This window comes from Athene noctua, chromosome 10, assembly GCF_965140245.1.
Source record: "Athene noctua chromosome 10, bAthNoc1.hap1.1, whole genome shotgun sequence".
NCBI lineage: Eukaryota > Metazoa > Chordata > Aves > Strigiformes > Strigidae > Athene > Athene noctua.
In genome coordinates this window covers 21,334,709-21,361,191 of record NC_134046.1, presented here as the reverse complement: position 1 = coordinate 21,361,191, position 26,483 = coordinate 21,334,709, and the positions used below count along the sequence as shown (strand labels likewise).

The 26,483-nt window shown below is 38.4% G+C and overlaps 1 protein-coding gene across 3 annotated transcripts in view; it reads right to left on the bottom strand.

The window, feature by feature from the left end:
* Positions 1-1,975: 1,975 nt before the first annotated feature.
* SLC6A11 (solute carrier family 6 member 11) overlaps positions 1,976-26,483 on the bottom strand; it is a 105,263-nt gene continuing 80,755 nt past the window's right edge. For all 3 annotated transcript variants that reach the window (XM_074914479.1, XM_074914478.1, XM_074914477.1), the window contains exons 8-15: positions 21,868-21,971; positions 15,846-15,970; positions 13,650-13,762; positions 12,164-12,301; positions 7,073-7,175; positions 5,690-5,790; positions 3,786-3,956; positions 1,976-2,128 (exon numbers count right to left, since the gene is read on the bottom strand). In XM_074914479.1, the coding sequence (XP_074770580.1) occupies positions 1,976-2,128; positions 3,786-3,956; positions 5,690-5,790; positions 7,073-7,175; positions 12,164-12,301; positions 13,650-13,762; positions 15,846-15,970; positions 21,868-21,971 (1,008 nt within the window). The remainder of the gene's footprint in view (positions 2,129-3,785; positions 3,957-5,689; positions 5,791-7,072; positions 7,176-12,163; positions 12,302-13,649; positions 13,763-15,845; positions 15,971-21,867; positions 21,972-26,483) is intronic.

Here is a 26,483-nt window from a genome sequence, read left to right as displayed (position 1 = left end):
AATCTATGGGATTTAATGATGTAACTTGAGACAAAGCGATTCTATGAAAATGACTTTTTAAGCCATAACTGTAAAATCTCAAAGAAATGCAGACTACCTGTACAGTTCTATGTAATATTAAGAAATACTTAGGGACTTCTAGTGAAACATTTTCCACTGTAGAAGGCCAGCAGCCACTTCTGTTTCTAATAACTCCAGATGCTGGTATCTGAGGTTTGGTGATTTTGAACTGCAGAGAAGACAGAAGATTTTATGACATTTCTTCTGAGCTGCCTTAGGCTTTTGCTTTGTCTCTCCCCATCAAATAATGTGCAGTGTAGTACAGTATTCCTCCACAGGTTTCTTACACAACCATTAAACAAAAAACCAGGACAAGAAAAAAATTATTCAGAACAAATATTAGTGTTTGGAATATTGGCAAAAAAAAAAACCCAACCCAAGAGATAGTCTAGAGATTTTGATATTGGGACTAGCATTTGCATACCTCATGGTAACAACCATCCATCAGCTGGATTCACATACAAAATCTCTTTAAATCAGAGGGAGTCAGTTCATACAATTGATTTACTAAAAAGGCCTAATATCACAAACCCAACACTCCTCCCTCTGTGTAACAGAGAAGTCACAACATCCCTGACTTAATTCCTTCATCTGCATCATATATAAATTACCTCCTGGGACTCTTGTAGAGATTAAGGACCAATTACTCTAGCCTTCCACCAAATAAGCTCCTATTCTGACTTCAGAGCAAGCTTTGATACCATTCAGGGTAGGAGAATCAGTGCCTAATCTGCGAGTATCTAGAAAGTACCCTGAAGATGAGAAAAGTGATATAGTGCTACACATTGTCATTGCAAGATCCTTCCTTTCTTTGAGGGGAATGAACAGATGTTCAGACAGACAGACTGGGAAACAGATAGAGACAGATGGAGAGGCCAAGGTATGCAGAGCTCTAAGTGTGCTCTTTCTTAGAATATTGCCATATATATATAGTAACCTTGGTCTCCTGTTGTACAAGCACAGACAAACACATTTCAAAGTAGCGGATGGGAAGTGTCAACCAAAATGAAGTACTGGCCACCCAGACACCAAAGAAAATGAAAAAGTTAGAGGTCTCCTGAAGCAGTGCACATTATCTTAGAGACCATTAACTTACAAGAGCAGCAAAATTCATAACTGTTAAGAAATATTCTCTATCCAATCTCCAGAAAAACAGTGACTCAGAAGTGGGCCCATTCCACCACATTTTTAGAGCTGTTGAAGGGGACGGGAGGCGGAGGGAAGGCAATAAGAGCAGCTGAGGTGGTGCTTCCTGTCAGCTTGACAAAACTCACCCTGAAAGAAGAGCTTTGTTAGATGCAGAAGTCAGTCTTGCAGCTGCCCGGGTCTATGTAAAGGCTGAATCACGCACAGCCTGGTGCAAAAGCCACTGGGCTCAGCTGGGAAGGCTCACTCTGATTTCAGTGGACCTTGGACACAGCCCACATTTAGACAGTAATATGCAACACCAGTTACAAGTCCTCCCCCCATCCCCTCACAATTTCTTCAATATAAACAAAAGGACGTTTTGGTCCTCTTTATATACATACATTAAAAGCTGAAATGGTCTGAAATGCTTACAGATTAGAATACATATATCTATACAACATTACACCTACCAAAAATCAAAGTAGAAAAGTTTTACAGCACATTATACAGATCCCTCTAACTTCTAAAAAAAACATTTACTGAAATCACCATATTACAAGAAGTCATCACTAACATACCATATAATACTATTTCTTTTTCTTTTACATAATCATTACTTATATAGTAATTTAAAAAAATCACTTTTAAACAAGTATACAATTTTCACTTTAAAATTAACTGGTTAATAAAATTTTGTGCAAAACAAGCCAGCCTCTATAATTAAGTGAATTTATTTATTTATTTATTTATTTATACAAAAAAAAAAAAAAAAAAAAAGATAGTTCTTTCAGAAATGCGTCTCCTTTTCTGTAATGGTTGAAATGGTGCCATCTCCTTTCAGTTTGGCATCGCAGTCATTTATTGCTGCAATGTAGGCTCCTCCTCCAAGTTTCCCTCTCATTTTCAGATCTGAGCTAGGTGTAATCAGCTTCCTGAATTTCTAGAAAATTTGAGAAAATGGAAAGCATTATCTTTTTCTCGATCACAGACACACACTTCTTAAATAGATTGACTATAAAACCCTTTTCTCTTGCACGTCTGCTTCTCATTTCTCTGTTATAGGTACATCCATAAAACTGCACGCTGCACAGTTCTTTACAAATCACACCAGACCAAAGGCTAGAGAATGAAAGTGAAGACAAAGTCAATTTGATTTAGAGTAACATTCCCTTTCATGAAGAAACTCAGCACAGTGCTCTGGGTAAGGCCTGTTACATGGGTACATTTTGAAGTTTGCTTCCTGAGAAGCTCCCAATTGTAATTAAAAAAACCCTCTCATTGTTTATGCATGGAAAAGATAATGACCTGTCTGCCGTGCTTCAGACTACAAGGCAATGCAAAACAAGATTCTATAAATAAAGTCTATTTACTTGCAGAGACCAGGTAAGGTTGATGCATTAAGGAAATATTTCGTATTAAGATCTGTGCAAAACTTCCTTTTTTGACATGCTAAGAAAACTATATTATGGACAATTAATTTTTTTGTTTATATACCCACAGTAAAGATAGGTAGTCTCCAGGCTGTATTTAATCAGCTTAATGGAGTCATTTCAATATGGACTGCTGTCAGCCAGAACAACAAATTGCCTGTTAGCTTCTCCATTCAAGAAAGCAGTAGCTATCACATTGAGATATACTCAGATATATCCAGACGTCATACACTTTTGTTCTGAGTGGAGGATAATTTTGAAAGTGTGGATATACACTGTGAGACAGACCTTTCAAACACACTAGATAAGTTAATGAGCCCCAGGCATCCTAGACACAGGAATTCCTACTGGTTTGTTCTTATGTTGGCATTATCCTAGCAAATATCAGAAAGACTGAGAAAGCATGCAAGTACCTTCCATATATGTATGGAGACAGGAGGAGGCAGTACTGGGATACCTATTTTACTGACTAGTATCTAAGGCACTCCAGATGACAGAACCAGGCTTTTCTGCCAATACGAGAAATCACAAATGGCCAAGTAAGATTTATATTCTTGTTTCTTCCATTACAACCATCTTCACTGTCTTGCAGAAAAGGTCTTATATTTAATAACCTTCACCTCAGCCTAGATCTGAGATAACCTGATACAAATGCTAGTAAATTGCACTGAATATTTCTTTTTGTCTCCATTTCTCATTTAGAGAACTGTAATCAGGAAAACTGTCCAGAAGACATATGAGTGTTTGCTAAACAGCTCCTGGAGGAAAATCCTGGCAGCACAGACATTAGTTACCAAAAACATGGAAAGAAGGCAGCTGACCTGAATGAATGGCTGGTACAAACCTTCTTGATGGGTTTAGCTGATGTTACAGACATTTTAAGCCACAAAATGAGCTGAAACAGAGCACCTTAAAGCTATAGTATTAGTTAGTTTACCACAGACTGAAATCAGCAAAGGCAAAAAAAAGAAGAAATTCAGAAGAAAATAGAGAAAATTCAGATGCCTCTTTCCACCAGTGACTGGGAGGCCTAACCCAAGCTGCCACTGGAACAGGCATGTGGCATTGCTTTTTCGATTCAACTGCGCTTAAGTCTTACGCAGGTGAGGATTCACACTCCCTTCCCACTTCTTTTTTCAGTATCATTAATCTGAAAATATATCTCACCTCTACGAAAGTGCCTTCTGTCTTCCACAGCTTAATGCAGATCCACAAAGGGATACAGATCATGGAAGAGAGCGCCATCATCCATCCTATGCCATAGCCCCAGTCAGGGTATATATATATATTGTTGTATTTCAAAGGCTTGTATTTTACCAGGAAAAAGATGAAGATTCCCTGAAATAAGAAGAGAAATATATTAGCAGTATTTGAAAAAACACTGCCCTGTATGACAAGAAAATTATCAACTGTTTAGGCAAGGCCAGTCTCCCTAAGGATGAAAAGTAGAGGTAAGCTTTTCCATCAGAGAAAAAAAACCAACAGCAGTATCTTCTTTTATGTACAGCTTAAATAACATGTCTCAGTAGCTTCCACAGAACCTTTCAAGTTTAAATCCTATTTACCTCTATATGACAATAAAACCTGCACTTTGATGGCAAAGAGTACCTGGGCAGGAAAGATTAACTTTTGCTACCACGAACCAGCTGTGATTCAGTAACACAAGCTCTGTTCTCTCCAACCTGTCATGATGAAAAAGGAAAGCCAAAATTTTCAAAGTTGCCTTAATCCACTGTGTCTATCTGCAGTTCTGCAAGCCAACTCTCTCATTCTCACCAAAGCTCAAATATATCTGTCCGAATTCAACAGTTGTTTAATCAAGCAGTTTAGACCATTCAAATTTATGAAGTATAGAAACATTACTATGTACTTTCCTTCAAAGTGGTGAAAAGAGTGTACAAGAGCAAGGGATATTAAGTTCATTTCAGACTTGGTGTAAATTAGTCCAAAATCTTCCCCCAAGTTTGCAGATGAACTGGCAGAGCTCAATGGGACCTAGATATCCAGGGGCCCCTGTTGGGATTCAAGAGGGCTTTCTGCGAGAGAATGGCCATGTGAGCAATCCTGCGTGAGAACAAGACCGATAAGAGCCTCAGCCGAGCAAGAGTGCGATAAGGATGTGACCCTGAATGAGGGGGGAGAAACTCGACGAGACAAACAACCCCTGGAAGGGGTTGGGACAGAAGAGGAAGTTACACAAGGCAGGAAGCCTGGCACGGCTGATGTGGCACTTTTTATCCAATCATAAGAAGGTTTAAAGCGCGGGCTAAGTTAACTGTCCAGTCTTGAGGACTAGTACTGCATGTTACTCACGTGTGCGGGAGAACATTATAAAAGGGCTTTCTTAGTTGTAATAAACGGGCATTGCTTGATCACATTGGTCGTGTGCGTGCTCAGCTCTCCTGCATGCCCCAGCATCTGTGGTTCTGCAGTTGCTATCATTTATGTACTGGACAATTGGAAGGTTTTAGTATCTAATCCTCAAGCATTGTGGATCAAATTTATGGGCAATCTGGTCATGCTCCTTTTGTAATTTTGTCCCTGTTATCTAGCTGCAGCAGACTGACAGAGCTGGCACCAGTACTGCTAGCTTCTGGTATGGCAAATTCCTTCCCCCTCGACATGCATATGAGATGTGCTTTTGGCCTATTCTACTACTTTTGCTAGAAGAAAAAAATGTCTATTCACCCAAAGAGAGGGAAGAAAATAGGAACCTGGAGCAGCAAGGGAACCAGCCCATGTCTAGTGGAACTGGAGTTATGCTGGGTAGACACAAGGTGTACTAGCAGTGCAGTGAAAAGGAAGCCTCTGTTGTATTGGCAAATGTTCATATAGGGCCCTGAGTTTATTTCTTTCCTATTATTGTGTATACTAAGATTTCTCACAAGTCACAGAATATTTAACGATTTTGACAGATCCTACAGAGTGTTTTTTAATTAAAACATATGCTACAAATCCATAAGTGTTTTTCTCAACTGTTGTGAATTATTAGCATCAGCAAAGTTCTAAATATATGCACGGAAAACCCTCTTTTATGTCTAAACCAAGTGATTTCAATATTCTGTACTTACTGCACAAATACCTGGAGTTAAGACCATCCAGCACCATTTAATCAATGACAGTGGTTTGTACCCAATCATATCTTCAATGTTATCATAAAAGCGATTGCTGCCTGCCCCAAAAAACAAATGAAAAGCAGATTAGAATGTACATGTAAGAGATTGTATAGCTCAGTATTTAAAATAGTAAAGAGAAAAAAATAGGTTCTACCAGGGCTGCAGAGACTGAAGCTGCTATCTCTTTCCCTGACACGCACATCTCTCCATCATCTGCTCCGTCCTTGTGGCAGAGATTGCTGCCTACATCTGTATCTGTCTGTCCTGGTTCAGCTAGGACAGGGTTAAGCTTCCCCAGCAAAGAAGGGGGAAGGGATCTCCAGCCAGGTTATTCATACCATGCTGAAGTCAGGTCCGGGCACTGGAGCGCGGGAACATTTTTCCTTTGTGGTTTTGGTGGTGGGGAGCACACGGTGGGCTTGTTCCGTAACCATTTGCAGTATTTCTCTGTATATCTTTTGTCTTGCTTACTGTTATTGTTGTTTATTGTTGTTATCATTGTTACTGTTGTTGTTCAGATTATCACACTGTTGTATTAAATTTCTTCTTATTTTAACCCGGGGCTTGTGCCTCACTGCCAGCCCGACTGGCTGAGAGTGGGGGAGGGACAACGGCAACGTGGTCTCCGGTCCTGGCAGGGCTTAAACCAACACACTGTCCGATATGAACAGAGAGTAGGAGGGGGCGAGCTGTCAAATAGAAATGGCTTCTGCTCAGTAACAGTTTGAGCAAGCCCAGTTAAAGAGTATATATATATGCTACAAGCTCACGTATGAATCCCTAGATAGCTTGGGGACGTGTGTGAACTGAAGTCCATATGTTGTTTCACAAAGTAAAATTGTCAGTCCTTTGTGTGCAAAAAACACTTGAGGATGTAACCATGAACATGCCCAGCACTGTGGTGGTTTTCTCTTGACTTTGCTGACAGACAGAAATGGCAGAGCGAGGGACAGTACTATGTCCCTTACGTGTTTCCGATGCATTAATTCCAACGTTCCTGGATTTATCTGTGAGTGTCAGAAGTGGATGGGAACATGCCCTGCACAGATGCTTTGTGAGAGAAGAAAGACTTATTGCCACCCCTACTTCCTAAGGCAGCTAGGGACTCCCTTGGTGAAGGAAGGTGGAGGTCAGTCCTGACAAAGACCAAGGGTCAGGGGGGAAATCTATTCCACTATCTTTGCTATTTAGAGTGGGAAAATATGCATTCCTGACTTTTGATAGGGCACAGAATGTGGAGGGTCCCACTCCACAAGGATACAAGACTTTCACATTGCTTTTATGCAAATAGAAAACTTTCATAAAAACTGAAAACCACAGCAATTTTCAGCAACTCACCATAAACCCAGCCTATGCAGACACATTCAAATATGGCAACAAAAAGAAGGCACATGCCACTAGCTGCATAAGAGTCAAACAACTGAAAGACGTACATCCCACCCTAAAAGACAAAAACAGAAAAAGGAAAAAAAAACCTGTGTTGGCACCAGTAGGAATATTTCACAGCAAATATGGATTTAATTACACAGTCAATCTGTTGGTTCCCTGGCAATCTTCATACTACAGTTGGTTCCTTCTTGAACAAAGAATCTTCATTTCCTAGTGATTTCTTATGGCAATTTTTTTTTTTTCCATAGCACTTAAGATTATTCCCTATGCCAGTTGAATACTGTGCACTTGCTTTAAGGTAGTAAACCCTGGAGTGGAGAGAACTACATTTGACTTGTTTCCAAAACATTCTCCCACCTCCATGATTTTTTCACCTTCATTTGTTATCACATCAAGCTGTAGACATCTACAGGTGCTTTTGATCTCAGATCACTGCACATGAAGATGCAGTGTTTTGGTTTTGTGTCTGTGCTACTAATATGTAAAAGAATTATTTAAAATGTGGGGAAAGAAGGCAAAATCTGTAAATCCTGGAGTCACTCTCCAATGGCATAGGGACTGTAAAATGACCTGCAAGGTTTAACTGTAGCTCACAGCCTTTAAGCCACATTACTGAAATGTCATTATTATCTGAGCAAAAAAAAAATTAAATAAGAATCACCCCGACTCCAAGCAAGCTTTTGAAAAAAGTTTACTTAACAAGTTAAAAATTGTTCTCCAAACGGCTTTAAAACAGCCACCTCTGCACTTCCAGGAAGGAGAGCAACCAAGCAGTGTCCTCAGTTAGCCTGGCATCCTCATGCGAGGCACACTGTGCTATCCATGAGCTGTCATTTTCTGCATTCAGTGATGCCAAAATACCAACTCATATGAAAAAGGTAAATGTGCTTAAGATATCCTCACTTACTTACTGTTTGACTATGACTCAACTATATCTGTTGTCATCGCTATCAAAGACATAATTCTTTTCTTCTTTTCCTGTATTTTTTCTCTTGCTTGCAACAGTCAGAGCCGTTCAGAGAACTGGCTGGCTTTCTAGAGCCTTTGCCTCGAGGCAAGATGAGAAGAAAACCTATGAAGTCCAATTAATAACATTATGGATAACCTGACTATTAAAATTATATTAATAGTATTACACTACTTTCTAAGCAAGATACTTAATCTTTTATCACATATGCATTCAATATTGAAATAATAATGAGGAGATTCTGAAAAGATCATTTCCACAGAAAGGATTCCTAAAGGACTTCCCTCTTTGCGGAAAGCTCTGTGAAGGACATAGGGGCTTGAGATCATCTCTTCAGTTGACATGTAATGCTATTTGAGTAGTACTTATGATCCATTACATCTCAGACCATTTTCTGCAAATGGAAGAGAACCCTAAAAATATAAAGAAAACTAAATCAAAACCAATACCTAGGACTTCCCCCTTTTCTCTCTGTATTAACTGACTGAAGGACTCTGTAAACTTGAAATCCTGTCTAAATATTACAGAACATAAGAATGTTCTGAAGTTATTGTGCACAATACTGCATTGATGTCCAAGCAGGCATTTGGCAAAACTAGTGCTGTATAGTTAGGAAATGACCATATATCTGAATGAGAAAGTTTTCCTATAAGGTAAAATACCTTTTATGAATAATCCAAAGCCTGAATAAAATCCAGTAACATGTATTCAGAAATGCAAGAGAGGACAGGGACAGAGTTGGGATATATGTGTACCCTTGGATGTCTCTCTCAAGCATAATGCTTTGATGCCTTACTGAAGTACCATGGAATGGAGCATTCTCCCCAGCGTGTCATTTCTGCATTGGATCACAGCTACTCAGATTGCCTAGTTGATGATGTAAATAAGTCACATCTCTCAGTAATAACTTATGTCTCTCTAGCGATACTGGGAAAAAAGTTTTTCTCTGTCCTTTAAGGTTTCCATTGAGCAAAAAATTATAGTAAAAGCACTTGGAATGTCAGCCCTCCCAGACCAGAATGCAAATGTTGAAGTAAAATTTTTTTAATTCAATGAGATTTTTTTTTCTCCTAATGCAGATGCCTTTTTGATTATTAGCTGCACTGCTTTTAGTCAGCTCTGCCAGCTGACTGCTTCTCAAAATCTCAGGTTCACAAGTGGATATCTTCACTGCAAAGAGCTCATGGTGAGGTTCAGCAAATATCTGAGCCAATTGGAAACTTAAGAGATCAACCAACTAAGACAATACGATGTAAGGAAACCAATTCCACAAAACTCCTGCAAGAATATTCCTGTCATTTTAGAGAACTTGCTTTCCCTTCACTCTTCATGCTTATATTTCTTTTAGCCTGTACATCTTGATAATGTATCTCTCAGTGCTCTGCTTAACACTTGCACTGTGGGAGGAATTATTCCAAAATTTCCCCATTTTACATAGCAAAGACAATTTATCTTACCAAAAGTAAGAATGATTAAAAGCAAACTGGTCTCTATAATGTTGCTCTGCTCCAATGTTCAACTTACAGGGACACACATCCAGCAGGAATTCCTAATCAGCCACTCACAGGGAACTGTGTCACATACTACCTTTCATAAACTAACTGACAATCTAAATTCCAGTTTAAAGCCAGAACTGTTTTCTTGGAAAAACTTCTAGAACATCACTATTCTGATGGATAGAAATCCTTTCTTAATTTTCAGACTAACCATTCATGGCCAGTTTATACAGTCTGGATTGGGGATGAGGGAAAGGGAGCCATTCTTTTTGCAGAAATAGTACATGTTTATACGCACTGTTACATCTACGATGTACTTACAGAAAGCAGTCATACACCCTTGCTAATATTATCACCATTTTGCTAGTTTCTGGTAAAATCATCTTTGTACTCCTGGGATCACCCTGACTGCTCTTGCTTTGCATGCTGTTCCAGTCTAAATACAAGTATCCAGTCATACGGAATGTTTCAGTGGGACTATTACCTTTTCCAGTCATGGGACCATTCCCATCTCTTAATTGGACATACCTTTCTGAAACATCTAAGATAGTTTTATGTCTACAGCATATTTGTAGAGTTTAGTTTCACATCCAGATACTTCTCCTTCCTAATTGTTTTCAATGCCTAGTAGAAATGCTTACTACTATAAGGGCAACCTTATACCTTGTGCTGCTATGGTCTACCCCATCTTTAAGTCTAGTCACCCAGTTCTTCCATATTATTATGCTTTCTTCTGTGACCCAGGAACAGTGGAGTTAATGAAGCCTGATTTGGACTTAAATCTTACAGATGACTGTAAGCCCTTACACTTCATGCACTCATTAGGCTACAACTATTTGTGAATTCTCTGTTTTTCAATAAAGACTGAACTCATGCCTTGTTCTTTTGAACAATAAAGATACTTCTAGGACTTCTCTACCTGGCTGCCAGCTTTCAGGAATGTTGAACTTTCGTGGAAAAAGATGTATCTTTGAAACTTCTGTTTTATTGACTGAAAACTGCCAATAGGTTCAAAATTTAAAATGAAGAAGGAATACATCTCCAAAGAGCTAGTCTTATGTAGCCAATGACTATATGTGTCTTGTTTCACAGTGAGTCAACTACAGATACTAGCTAAAATTTCTACCAAGAGCTGTCTGTGTAACTTCACTAAGAATCTAACACCAACAGCCATCATCTCCTTTTTGTCCCGTCACTTGTGCAAGTCATTTTCTTCTGAATAAAATTAAGCATTTTTCTTGTCAATTTTCAATTCCTTCACTGAAGTATATAAAACTTCTGCTCGACTACATTTGCTTCATACAGTGTCGTATCTCTTATCAGAGAAAGATAACTGATTAGTCTCAAACAAAATATCACTGTAAAAAATAATGTTTCATTTTGTCCTAGTCTTCACTTTCCTCCCCATCTTCAGTAATTCTTTCCTTGAAAGTGTATCTAAAGCTAATATATTCTAATTAGTCAGTTTATTCTATTTGTTGTAAATCTTAAATACTGGGGACAACGGACTAACATGCTTACAATTGGCTAACACCTTTTTCTGATGAAATCTGCTAATTTTTAGTAACAAAGCAATTTCAAAAGCACAGAGTCTAAGTACTGTGTATCTCTGTAGAGGGACCAGTTTAAGTGACCCCAGATGGGTCCACGAAGCCCTGGGAGGCTGCTTCACTGGGAAACCCTGCCTGAGATTGCTGCACAACAGAGACACATCGTGGCCCTTCAGAGTTAATACAGCCAGCCTTCCGCGGACATTCCTCAGACATTTAATTCTACAGCTCCTCAGACATTAAACTTTTTTCATTGCCTCGCTCCTCGGCACAGGGAGGCTCTAATGGCACAGCAAGTAGAAGAAGAGAGTGGGGATTCTGTCTGTTTTCTTCCTGTCTTGAGAGGCTAAGGTCAGGGAGAGGAAGACTGTTGATACAACTCATTCTGTAAAGCAAGCACTAGCAAGTACTAAAGGTTCCCAGAGTCCCTCCCAAACCTGGGTACCAAACACAGTAGTGGCAGATATGTTTTACCATGAACTGACGGGATGGACTGACACCATCAGAATTTTAGGTTTAGAACATCCCAAAGCAAACAACTTGGTTTGTTTAAAAACATTTTTTTTTTCCACTCTTACTGAAGCAATTTTTGCTCAGAGATTGTCTATATTGATTGACCTGGCCTGGTGATATAAAAATCAAAGATGTTTTAGTGTTCTATTTTCACTTTACTTCATCTTTATTGGTCTATTCATCATATTGATCTAGTTGTTTTCACACTGCTTTGCCCAGAGTAAGTAAGCAGAAACCACGATCAGTAAATCTGGTTGGCTGGCACAAAGCAGATGGAATTTCCTTGGCTACGTAACTTTGATTAAAATATTTCCTAAGCCTAACTGAAAAACTGAGGCTACATTTCACATTTCAAATGTTACACAGTAGCTGAGAACAGTCTCTTAAGTATTTTGTAGTCATATTCCTGACAGTGAAGTTTGTCTATGCTGATGTCCTTGCATTTTATTTGTTATGATTACAAACAGAGACCCGTTTCCTTTTTTCTGCTGTAGTACAACAAAGCACATCTTACCTCAGTTAACATTATTAGGCCAATGAAGTATGACACAATGGAAAGGCCGAGAATCAACAGTTCTCTTCTATAGCCCCTTCGGAAAATCTTTGGGTACATATCTACAACAGCTGTCACAAGGCTTTCAACACACACGAACTAGAACAAATGATAGGAAAGTACAATGAAATATGTGTCTCGTCTGCTGTTGGGATTTGGATTTGCTACCAAACACTTCAAATATCCTTCTGTGTTCTCATCACAGTGACTGAATGACCCCTGAGGACCCTCTATAGGCAGAAGCTCAAACTGGGAGGAACATAATTTCAAAATTAAAAAGTCCACCACCAAATTCAAACACTTGAATCCACTGATATTATCTCAGAATGCATTTGCCCTGTAGCAGATGGATTACATAAAGATTAAATCTTTCAAATGTTACTTGAATGGGACTTAAATATTGTACAAACTGGTCATAGGATTGCATCAGAATTTCATTCTAAGCATTCTGCACTTTTGTCACTCAAAGGAATGATATGCAGTGCTACGCACCATTAAGCACTGCTAAATGAACGTCAGGTTTTCTGGAGAAGGTCTTTCCATTTTACAGAAGAGAGAAGTTCCACAAAGCTATTAAGTGCCCAAGCCAAGTACATCTAATGAAGGAGGGAAGGAACATTCTTACCAACTTTAAAAATCAGCAGAAAGCAAGAGGCCTGAGCTTCTGACTCAGGGCTCTGGAGCAAGGTTTCTAAAATAGGCACCAAAATTAATGACCAAAAGTTGACAATACAAAGCCTGCTTCATTGGAACAGTCAAGAGTAGAATTCAGGAAATGCTCACTTTAAAAAAGACTTTTACAAAAATTGTTAGATCAGGAAAAGGAGTAGCTATTAAAAAGTTAAGTTTAATGATTGGAAATGTCACGCAAAATAAGTACTGAAAGAGCTTTATCTACAGTATACAATCATAAACTTTCTGGACCAAATCACGCTGAAAGCTGAGTTGCATGCTAAAAATGCCAGCTACTTTATATTTTCTATTGAACAGTTTTCACAATTTTTATGGTCCATAAGGAAGGACAATTTCTATGCTGTCACTTCGCTGCAGAATATGACTACACATTTCTTACTATGGAACTTACATTATCACTATCTGATATTCAGTATCAAAATTCATTGTGAAGTGCTTTAAAAATGGGAAAAGAAGACACACTGGTATTTTACTGAATTGTGAATTTTAATCACCCGTATTAAAGTTCAGACTGATTTCCATGTTAATAATGAAAGCTGCAGTCAGGCTGAATCAGTGTTCACAGTAAATCATAAAGAAATCTCCAGCATCACATAACTAAGATTTAAAAGAAGGAACTTGAATCAATGGTTTTAAGCAAGGAATTAAGTTAAGGTTCATTCTTTTCTCAGGTTATATGCTGTTTCCATCAAGGATGCTGATCTACACATGTTAGGGAATCTGACAAATTGTTTAAATAGCCTTTGTTTCATACCTGACTATCTAATCCAAGGAATATGAGCATCATGAAGAACAGAGTTGCCCACAGAGGAGAAAGAGGCATCATGGTAACAGCTTTAGGGTAAGCAATGAATGCAAGTCCTGGTCCTGAAAAGGAAGAAAAGAAAGGAAATAGTTTATACTTGTGCACTGGGTCTGGCTGAGATGGAGTTAACTTCCTCATTACAGCCTGTAGAGTGCTGTGTTTCAGATCTGTGGGAAGAACAGCATTGCTAACACCAACGTTGTGGCTATTGCTGAACAGTGCTTGCACAGTATCATGTATTAAACCGTCTTTAGCTGGACTCACCAGTTTTCTCACTTTTTCTCTTCCTGTTCCCTTCCCCATCCCACTGGGGTGGGTGAGTGAGAGAACAGCAGTGTGGATGCTTGGCTGCTGGAGAGTCAACCCACCACAGCTTGATTGTTCTTTTATGGCAGATAAGAGGAGCTAAATACAAGATTGAAAACCTTGACAAACTCTACATCTCTAATAGTCTAAACATTTGGTGATGAAGCTAATCAGTAATGAAGACTTGCTTGACACATCAACTCTGCCTACATCCAAATGTTTGAAGGTCAAGACTTCTGTTAAGACATCACTGTACTTTATATTCTCCTTTTTTCTTTGTGTAGATGTACAGCAAGACTCACATGCCTGAATAAATAATAGCATGTGGTCCTGTGATTGCCTGCTATAACTTAAAACATATTCTGGAATAGTGTTGGGGTTTTTTTCCTAAAACAGCACTGTATCTGACATCTTGTGCAAGAATGCAGTCAATGGTTAAGAGCTGCACCTTGGAAGCCATACATGGTGCAAGCCAAATGTCCACTGTTTGTTCAGAATCTGCTCTGCATTTTTGAGTGCTGCTGTTGGTACGTGACATTAATTCATTGGCTGCATATTTACAGAAATCCTTAAAATAGAACATTTTTGCAACAGCAATTGGAAACTTCTCAGATCTGCTAAAATACCATCTCACTTAGCTCATATCTTATTTACCTGTGCCCATTTTTCAGCTTATGCTATAAGAACTTTCCTGAAGTTAACCAGCTTTTAAAGCAGGGATATAAAGGCAGTATCATAAGGCTGTTAAAGGAGTACCTCTGTGCTCCTGCTGCAATAACTTCAGTGAAGACCTGTCAACACACTACTTCTTTTTCATTTAATGCAATATTTACAAACTCCTATAGTTTCCAGAGTTGCTGTGGTCCTTTAACCTTTTTCTATAATAGTATAAGCCAGTTGTCTGGATGGCTTTAGGAAAAGAGAAATATTTTCCATGACAGTATCAGGGAAGCTCTACTTGCTTTTCAGTTTTCCTGCTAACCTTGATTAACTTCATGAGAGTCATTCCTCCTTCTCAACATTATACTGGTTTTCTTTCTGGGCAGCACTCCTTTTTATTCTGTGGAGTTTTAAGTGCTGCTTAAAGATGTTACATCCACAAAGGTGTTAAAGAGCAATTCACTTTCATTACTTCAAGTGATGGTAATGAATATTAGATGGTTAATTTCTCATAGAGATGGGCCTTTGTGCCTTTCTGGACTCAAAACAAGAACTTGTATACTTAATCAACCAGAGTGTCTCAGTGTTTGTCCCTGGGAGAATAATTTACTGACATTAGGAGATGGAATTAGATGTCTGAGTGTTAGAAATCTGTATTTGGAAAGTATACAATAAGCAAGACTTCAGAGAACTTCCAAATATTTCTCCAAAACATTTGGTTTCTCATTACTTTAATAGATATATCTTTTGCATTTTCTTTTCTTTTTTTTTTCTTTCTTTTTTTTTCAGAAGGAACAAATGCTTGTGTGCATTTTGGTCGGTCTCATTTAAGGAAAAATGAATGCTCCATTCATGGGGATATAACACTCAAGGGGCATAACTGAGCAATATACCTCTGCTAAACAATCTTCTGGATGTTCAGCTGGAGTAAGTTTGTGTTACAATAGTTCCATGACTATGAATTTGGTGCTATGCACAGTAACGTCAGTATTTGAAGTGTACGACCACAAAAATAGTTAAGAACTCTTCTTACAATAGTTATTCTCTTGAGTTGGGTAACAGATTTTTAAGATGAGTTTGTAAAATTATGCAAAATAGCCAATTTATCCATAAGACATGGCACAGGAAGGAACCTCTGGGCATTTTTTGTTAACTTAGAAAACTGCTTTTGGAACTTACCTGATTCTGCAACTTCTGCAATGGGCACGCCTTGTTCATAAGCCATAAATCCAAGAACTGAAAAGATAGCAAAACCAGCAACAAAGCTTGTGCCACTGTTCAAGCAGCAGAGCATGATGCAGTCTCTGAAAATACAAATAAAAAACACTGCAGTTGATCTCCAGAGCATGGGTTTCTTTCATACACAGAACCATAGGACTAACAGAACCCCAAGGTGCAGGAATGGACATTAAGTTACTCATTAAGAATGAGACTCCAACTGATATTATGTCTGAGAGAAATCAGTCAGGCATAAGCATTTGAAAGAATATACCATCATAATACCCTTGCTTGTGTTTTAACTGGTTGAATTGCAAACCTGTTGCTTCTTGCCTACTGTTTTTCAATAGAATCTTTAAAAACACATGTAAAAATGCTGTAAGAATGGTGTTAAGAATAATTTTTCCACAGCAGTTGTAATATTGTATTCCAGAGGATATGAACTCATTTATAAACGATATAAAAATCTTAGTATTTTTTTTCCTGTAAAAAAATCCTATGGTCAGGTATTAGCTAATTGTATTCCAGTTACAGTGTACTGGCAATATATATCCATATGAAATGCAAGTCCAGTTTGGTTTATAAACGTTTTTTAAAAATCTGTGGTAATGAAAAGCACCATACATAATCTAAGAAGTGCCTAAAAAGTAGGCAAAGACAGTGCAGGGACACTAATCTCTCAGACCGATGTATCCTACCCATCAAACAACGACAATTATGAGACCAAGGTGAAGAAATATTTAGTTTCCAAGATTGGAAATGTCACAATGGTAAATCACACTTTTTAAAAAAGGGGAAATACTCTTGCAGAAAGGTGTGATCCTTCCCCAGAACTCAGTGAAATATCATTGTTCATGCTGCTTTCAGGCTTGAGAGATGATGAGTTAGGAGTAATTTATCATGACAGTCAGTCTTTTAAGACAGTTTGCTATGAGCGACAGCTGTGTACTTGAGAAAGTAATAATCTAACCTAGATGGTCTGAAAGTATATTTGTATCCTAAAACACTGAAACACAAGGCAAGCCTGTAGCTCTGTCAAGCCTACACCTTAATCTGGTTTGTTTGTTCCCATTCTACTACAGCTCTGAAGCAAATTTTGTGCAAGATATCAATGAAAAGAAATGACCCTGTAAATTCTAACAGATTCTGAACCACATCTTCAATAATGATTCCCATCTTTGTCACAGATTTGTAGTGCCTTTTTCAGAATCAGAGACAATTCATATTTTTGAAGTCTTGGCATATATTCCAGCAAAACTTCTTTGGTAGTCTCCACTCTGTTGCTTGCTTCATTTGTTATTTTTATTCTGTAACTTTACCTCATCATTTTAAGTTGAAAGTGAGGTGACCAGTTCCAGCATCTTACTCCTTCACCAATGAGCCCTCCACTGCATCCCACATCTGTTCAAAGCTCTTTCTGTTACTTTGATTCACATTAGCATCCCAGGCACAGACATTCTAAAGGGCAGGAGGTGGGCATGCATTTCAGTACTGCCAAGTGAGTGATCACCTGAACTCTGGCCATTGGGCCACTGGAGGCTCATCACCTTACCTACAGTAAATTTTAACCTTGATTTTGAGAATGTTTTTGCGTTTTCATAATCATTGCATAGTAAAAAATGTCATCTATAAATTGGCAGAATTTGTCCAGAAATGAAAAAAATAAACACTCCCATTTGTAGATCAAGACTCAGACATGGAGGAGTCCATGCTCCATGAACAGAGATGTTCACACTTTTTTCATGCACAGACTCTCTCTAACACTATTTGTTCATTAGCGGGGGTAAACAGCTCCTTTAAAATGCTTTCTGAAAATTCTGAAAATGGTCAAAATTCTAAACTGTTTATTTGCTTTCCTATGAAATTGCTTCCTGTAGTTATGCACAGCCAGGCTAGTTATACACTTCGGATGTTTTAAAGCAAAACAACAATCTAAATGAAAGCCACCAGAGGCACAGAGTTCTTTGTGCTTTGCAAAGACATAAAACAAGGAGAAAGGTCATCTTCCTAACCATTTTTCTCAGTGTATTTCAGCACTGAAGTAGCTCTGGAAAGATTCCCACCCCAGCCTATCTCACTTGAGAACCTGGTGAGTTCAGTGCTGAGAAATTAAAACTAAGTGTGATGAAACTGTCGATAAGAGATGTCAGAAAGATGTATTTTTTTAATCCTTTCAGAGAAAAAAAAGAGATACTACTTCAGTGGGATGGATCTGGCTGCTCACCAGTCATATGATGCCTCCATTTGGAACAGCCTGTTTTCTGCAGATAAGATTTATTTTAGATAATTCCCAGGCTTCAAATGCAGTCCAAACAACAAGATACTTTTCTCTGGTGAATGATGTGGCACAAGACATTTGAGAGCTGCTGGTTCCTAACCATGTGAAAAACGGTTGTGGTGGAGACACAGGGCTCCCTGTGCACCTTCAGTGCCCCTGGCAGCTTCTGCTGCTTTCTCTCGAAGGAAGGTCCTAGGGCAAGGCCCAAGTAGCTTAAGATGGACAATCCTATATAACTAGATCATCTGTGACAGAGCAAGATGAGTACTAACATTTCTCCACTCACAGGGAAGACCCACGAACCACAGTGCCACGGTACAAAATAGTTACAGGGTAGATATGCGTTTCTACAAGGAAATGGGCAAAAGTGAACCTAAGGGGATTTTCACCATCTCCAGTTAGTGAGATACCTGTTCTTTTCATACCACACAGACACAGCTCCATCATCTTCTTCCCAGTTAGTCAGTCATAGAGTGAACACTTTGTTCTCTGGCGACCTAGTAGTTTCTCATCCTAATAAAAATACAGTCTCTGATTTTAATTCCCACCCTTCCTTTATCTTTGCAGGAATTCCACTAACCCCTCAACTCCTGTTTTTTTCCTTCAGATATAAGTGTGTAACCCATACTTCAGTCTTTTTTTTTCTGCTACGGGAAGAAAAACTGAGAGGGAAATCTGGATCCACTGATTGTGAAACCGATGAATTTTAAAACATAAATGCCCAAGAACCACTGGAAGGAGAACATGAAATTTATCTCATCTACCATTTATTTTTTATAAGCATCCTTGGTAGAAAGGCAGCAACCTGACTGAAGCCCAAACTGATTTCAAATGAAAGGAAAACTTCAAATTTTTATGCAAACTTCACATTCTTCCAAATTAATGTCTTGCCAATCACCTGAATAATTCAAGACATGCATCCCTTATCATCTCCCTGCCTGACAGGCAGGATACTCTGCAGGTTGATTCTGCCTTCCTTAAGGAGCATCTGTGATTAGAGAGGAAAGCCCACAGAGCTTTTTGCATCCCTCCAGTTACTTCCTTGTCTTTATGAATCCCCTCAAGACCAATTCCCATTCTTCTTTTCCTCTTAGACTAGAAACTTGATAAAGGACACATCTCCATTTCTTAAAAGTCCTGTCCATTTGTTGACAGTGTGTGAAATCACTCATTTATCTTCTGCACCACAGTAGCAACACGGCAGCTATCCCCTGATCCGTACATGGAGCTCACACAGAAAAGATGGTGCTGCTGAGCTGCAGCCTCCCGTGCAAAGGAGCGGGGCTGTGATGGCGTTTCCCCCAGTGCGGAACTGCACAGTGGCCAGCAGGGAGCTGGGTCAGTGCTGCAAGTACAGAGCGCCTAGAGAAGGAACAAGAACATTTTCCTATTCTGTCTACTGAGGTTGTCTGAAGTTAATCCACCTCTTAAGAAGGTCTGAACGGATTAGGAATTCTTAGCTTGATAAAAATTACAGGAGACATCAGTACACCTTTCTTTTATTTATATGGGGAAAACATTGCCTCCTGATGGTACTGCCATTACTTTCATCTTTTCATTAGAGTCACTTTTGATATAGACTGTTGTAAATCCAGGGAGGATCTGTATTAATGTATTACAATGAAAGATAAGCAAGGACAAATTCATTTCCAATTCAAAAACGTGAAGTGACTTGTTTGCAATTCATTTACGACGTTAATGAATTAGATCAGGTTGCTAATAAGAAAAACCCATGTGCAGTTTAGATTTTCCCCTTTCCCATTAAAATACCTCATACTATTTTCCACTTCAACTTTCCCTTAGAAAAAATATTCCAGTAAAACAGAGTGCAGAAAGAGCAGAGGTAGGTGTTACCACCAGCTGATACACTGTGGGTATCACAAGAGGCAAATCTATAGCTTGATTTTAATATTTTTAAGTACTAGTTAGAATACAAGTTTAATTCTTCTTTCTACTACATAGCTGCTTTGTATGTCCTGCTCTGTGAAAAGCCCTGTTTAACCCAGATGCTTTCTGCCATTAAGTTCTGTCCTACTTCTTTCCTCCGATTTCTTAAGAGTTATACTTCAGGACTATTCAGGAAATTTGTGAAAAAATTTTGTTAGAGGAATTGTGAAGTTTGTATTCAGTAAAAAGGATTCTGTTGCAGCATCTTGCTCAGGAACCTTAAAAGAGAGCTGCTGATGATTTTTACAAGCTATGCTGCTAGGGTCAGAGGAAAGGAAGGAAAATTACATAAGCTTTCTGACCATACATCAAAACTCCTGCTTTCTATAATGAGTTACAAAACCATAGTAAAAATATTACTGCTGTCGTTGAGGCAGTGACCAAGTAGATTCTAGCTGGGATGCAACTGGAAAGAAATTAAAAATAAATAAAAAAAAATATAGAGAAAAATTAAATAGTGCCTTTGTTAGAGTATCACTTATACTAATTAGGGAAAATTTTCATTACCCACTGTTCTGTCGGGGCATTCATTACTCTCTGTTGGGGCATTTTTAATATAATTCTGAAAATAATGTCAACCAGCACTGAAGATTGTAGCGGACTTACATTACTTTGTACAGCAAAACATTCAGAATTTTGGCTGTCATAGCCAAGCAAAGAGTAACTTACGATGCTGCCAAGTTACTTTGCATGTTTAGATGGCCAAGTACCCTCAGTTGCTGCTAGATAGCTTTGCAGACATTCAGCTGGTGGATACATGTGTGTCTCTGCGGTTTGCAGTATCCCAATTCCCTCTCTGCCTGCAGGGTCCTACAGCTTGGTGTTTCTCTGACAAAAGAGCAAATTGTTTCTAAGACATTGAAAGAAGAAGGCGTTTCCTAAAAATGTCTCCTGAACTCTCCAAGTAAAACTGTAGTTTAGAATTTAAATACTTACACTTTTGGGGTTTGGGGGGTGGTGTGTTTGAGGTTCTTTTGCTTTTGGACTGTATTATTTCCATTATATGAGAATGAAATTTGAATTCTCTGTCTGGAGATCATAATGGAGTCAGCACAATCAAACTGTCATTTACTGTCTGTATTACAGGCTGTTGAATAGTAGGAAAACTAATTCAGTAACTACTGATGCCAGAAGAAAAAAGTATTCATATTCCTGCCCATGCCAGTAAAATGGAATGAGGATTTTGTGTGAGTCATATCCTTTTGGCATTGATTCAGGAAAGATTAAAACCTACTGAAGTCATTAGCAATTTTCTTACTGATTTCTATAAAGATAAGCAGTGAAATGCTACCCATTTCTACCGAGCTCTAGCTAGGAGCCAGTAAACTATTGGAAAAAGTGACATTCAGAGCATAGACCAAACTCAGATGAGTTTTAATAACAATTTTTTGGTAGGATTTTTTTTAAAGCAGATATACATTATACGACAAAATATTGGACACAGATGCAATTATACATGTATGAAATTCTGTATATTACACATGCAATTTTGTATACCTGTGTTTACTGAGTGGCTTGTGGCTGTGCAAGGGTCAGATATGATCAAAAGGGATGAAAACATCAAATTTTGGAAAAGAGTTCCTCTGAAACAATTATAAGAAATATTACAGATCTCCGTTCTACAAAAACTCACACATATGCTTATGACTATTCATGCAAATAGCTGAAGGAAAAGGGAAGTACTTCTGAGTGAAGCTATGTATACGGACACTTCCATCACTGAAACTAAATGTAAAAATGAAGTCTGGAAGATATTACCTGTAGCAGTTATTATTATAATTGTTGTAACTTCCCAAGGCTGTCAAGCACCCCAAGCAGATCGCATAAGAGAAAAATATCTGTGTACCAGCATCCACCCACACCTGAAGACAAAAAAAATGGAGTTGTTAAAAAAGGTCGAGAAGGAATCACTTTTATGCATATATTAACGGCAAATTTTCAGAAGCAACTGTAGAGGGTAATAGTGTCTATCAAGCCTTTTATAAGTCACAACCTTAAAAAAAAAATATGCCATGAGTTAAATTAACCCCTCTCCTTCCCAGTGGTATAAACAAGGAGTAACTCAGCTGGTCTTTACAGATTCAGCTCAATCTAAGTAGCAAGAAAGACAGAATTTCTGGAGAAGAACATGACCCGGTATGAATTCTTTTATGGTTTTATTAACACCATAAGGTGCTAGTAATTGCAACCGAGATAGAATCATCTGCATTTATCTCAGTCTCATTTGATAATTATTTATTTAAATTTTAAAAGTTAGTGTGAAAAAATATTGTAAAGACAAAATATGTCATTCATACATAATATAGAAATTGAGCTGGGAAAGAGAAGAGACAACTTATCCAGGGAAAAGGGGTTTTTAGCAATACTTAATGGCCCCAGTTAGACACATGGGCATGGTTGTTCTGGTCACTCCATAATTAATGAATAAAAGTTCTGTAGAGCTTAACAAGTAGCTTTATAATATTATTATGGTAACACTTATATCGTAAAGTGATGCAAATGCTAAATTCTAAATCAGAGAAAAGAAAAAAGAAAAGTTAGTTGACACAGTGAGATTATGAACATGATTATAACGTGCAATTTTTTTACTTTAAAAATACTCCAACAAAACAGTTCATTTCATTCAACTAGAATCTGTGTGTCTTATCATAGGAGGTGAACGTACTCTTTTAACTCCTGATTTCGCCCTGAGAACAATGTGAAGAACCCACATCTACACAGCTGCACTGTTGTTTCCAATTCAATAAATTCTGATTCCTGGTTTCCCAGGATAAATAAGCTCTCCGGGTTGGTTGGTTGGTTGTTTTTAAAGCAGAGCAACCAAAGTGCTTTTCAAAGAAGAGCAAAACACTGACTGTTAACCAGAGGCAATAGTTGTGTAGCCATTAGCTACTCTAAGTTTGAGACAGGAAAGAGGTAATGCAGGTAATAATTTCATTACTAATAATAGTAATATTAGCAATAGTAATCAAATACTCATGAAGAGGATGTGTTTGTTTTACATGTGATCAAGTGAGACCTTGGTCTCTGGAGTTGTTGAGAGTGTTTCTGTTTAGGAATAACATTAAGATCACATTTTATTTGCATCAGTGGCTTAAATGGTTTCATTGCTGTCATACTGAATAAGATACAGCTGGTTACATCTCAAAGTTTCACCACTTGGTAAGGAAAAAACTGCACAGAGAAAGCTTTTTGAGAGACAGGTTCTTTAACAAGATCAGAAGCTCCCAAAAAGCTGTAAGTAGCATAGGTCAACTGAAAATGCACGGTCTTCTTAAGCATAAACAAAAGCTAGGAAACCGGATCAGCACATGTAGGATCTGCTGTTTCCTTCCATTTCTGTTTTTGCACAATGTATTGTTGCAGTCCATTGTATAGCACTTAGACAAGCAATAGCCTTTCCTGTTGGCATACGCCAGCTCCACAGAAGTCAGATTATTTCTTGGACAGCAAGTCCTAGTGGAAATGGGAACACAGAAGAATTGTGCTCTCAAGTGAGAAACCCCAGAGCTGCTTGAGATGAGCAGCAGAGAGCACATGCCTCTGGAGGTCCTGTGTACCTAGTTAGAAAAACAGATAAAATTCTAGCCATAAGTTACATTATTTCCTTCAAAGAAAACAAGTTTCCTCTAAAGACCATGACACTCGGCAGTGCTTCAGCATAAGAAGTGGCAAATACTTTATGAGAAACATGTTCCATAAGCAAATATTCACATATTCTACAAGAGTTGAATTAGATAGAGGAGCCCTTTGTTTTTGCTGCACTAGATGGCATGATCTAGAAACGTCATCAGAACTTTCGGCTAATGTTTAAACAGAAAGAAGGAAGTAACTTTATTTACTGAAGGGAATAATAGAATCAGTGTATCTTCTTTTGGGTTGTATACTCAGAGAGCGAGTGACATTTAATTTGTGATGACCATTAATATTTTCTTTTCAGGTTTCTGAAATGGCAAAACCACCTACAACTGATCAAGGAAGTGGCAAATAAGGAAATTAATTTAGAAACCACAGGTAAATTTTTGGCAGCTGAAAAAACATAAGCACTGGACTAACTATTGTATTTTTATCACAAGCCTAGACATGTCAACATTTTAAAGCCATGCAGTTGATATTACAGACCAGGTTTTCATTTCTTGCCCCAACAGCTAGTGACCGTTTGACATTCAGCATCAGACTGCAGTACTCATTCATGGTCAGAGAATTTGTTGATGTACACAAATCGTTTGTTAGCCTAAGTCACACCCAGTCTTAGTCATTCATGAACTGCACCTCAGGGAAAGTTGTTCACATCAGAGCTAGTGGGTACAGATGAGCTCTTGTAGATACCACTCACAAATCCAGGTGTCACCCACCTGCCTTACGGCAACAAAAGCGTTATAAATTATTTTTGAGTGCTGAATTTGCAATGTCTGGCTTAGACTAGAAGTTGTAACATTTTCCAAGTACATGGAATGCATGTAGCACGATTTTGCAGAACAATGACATTCTGAATGACAAAGAAAATACTGCCAGTAAGCTGCAAACCAAGGATTCTGGAGCCAGGAGCTGATGAAGGGCTGGGACAAAAGTGGTACTTTCTTCTGAAATGAGGTGAGGCTTAATACATTTCTGGCATGGAAAAATTCCAGAGGAGAGGACCTGTACCAGTTAATATCCTGTTCATGCTTTATAAACTTTGAACCTTGAAAATAATTAGGTTAATGATAATTAAGTCAATTCATAGCATGCATTCATAAATTTGGGGACTGAAAATGTTCTATAGTCTTACACTAGCTCCTGCTTTAGAAGATGGAATTTTCTTCTTACTATTTTCATCTCACATTTAAAATGCTTCCCTGCCAAACCAAGATTAAAATTAAAGCACAAAGCCTTTGTTTATACCACCTGAATATTCAAAAAATCTGAAATCACCTTTATATGTACCATGCTTACATTTTTGCACCCAAGTTACAGCTAAGCCCAGCACTACATTAACAACAGTATGGACAGAGTAGAAGAATGCAGATGCCAGCTCCGAATACAGCAGCACAGCTATTGCACCGACTCCTGTACAGAAATAACACTGAAATAACCAAAGGGAGAGGCAAAGTATACAAGCCTCGACTGCATGGCACTGCCTGCTTTCTCCAAGTAGAAATGAAGCATGACAGTGAGAGATTGTGTCTCTCCACTTTCCGTTTTCTGAGTGGGAAGGGGACCAGCAGAGCTGCCTGTGCCCTGATCCCCATTTTGAGGCTTTCCCACACCTCACTTTACAGCTTTCATGATTCACACCACTGTCTCACAAGCAGTGGTCTCAGCAGTGTCCTGCTGATAACTAACATGTTGGTACAAACACAATTCCACAAGACAGAACAAAGAGGATCATTTTCTACTAAAAATGGAAAGCACTGTTTTGCAAAGTCCAGCTCTCAAAAGCTAGCAATGCTCAGATATTAAGTCTGACTGGGTAATCTTAATTTGGCCTTCTTGTGTGTAGGTCTAGGATACAGTCTTCATTTACATGACTATTCATCTTTCTGCCTGGGGAGATTAATCAGGCTAGTCAAACAGAGGATCTTGTTGTCTGGAGGATCCCTTGCCTCTTTTGTTGCCATGATTGTAGTGCATGTAATGGATGAAGAAGGTTAAAGAAGGAAGAAGGGGGATGTGCTGTAGTGAAGACAACAGAAAACTGCTCTGGAGAATTAGGTTCTTTTCATGTCTCTGATATAAAGTTTCTGTGTGACATTATGTCCATAAATCACTTAAACCAACCCTTTCTCAAATGTTCATTAACTGGGTAGTCCTCATTTAATGGGTGTCCAAAGTGAAGTACAAACTTACTGAGCGTTCACTGTTGCAACCAAGGTGAATGAAAGCTATGTATGCAGCAAGTGAAAAAAACGCAGTACAAAAACTCAGGTCTACCAACTGCAAATTGAAAATCCCCAAATAACTGACAGCCTCTCATTTTATTCTCACTATATATTGCTTTATATCAGTAAGAAGGGTCTTGCCATACATTGAAAACTAAATAAGTGAGATTGATGAAGCGCATGGACAGCGCAGAAATAAGTCACTTTGAAAGGCTGAGCCATTTTTTGTGATGATCGAGGTCTGAACCATATGCAGTATATTTAGAGGGCCAAGCAATGAGTGAAAAGGATAAAGCAAAATACTGCGTAACTGTCCTGAAATGAGCTTAGTTGATGCTGTGCTTAAATAAAGCAGAGACCTTGGGGAAAAAGAGTTATATGTTGATGTTTATTGTTTCCATAATGCATGGAATAAAAATGAACATTATTCACCTGAAGGACTATCATTAGACTCCAGGCTTTTCTCTAACTTTGTACCTTCCCTTTACTTTCTGTACTGTCTGTATAGATACA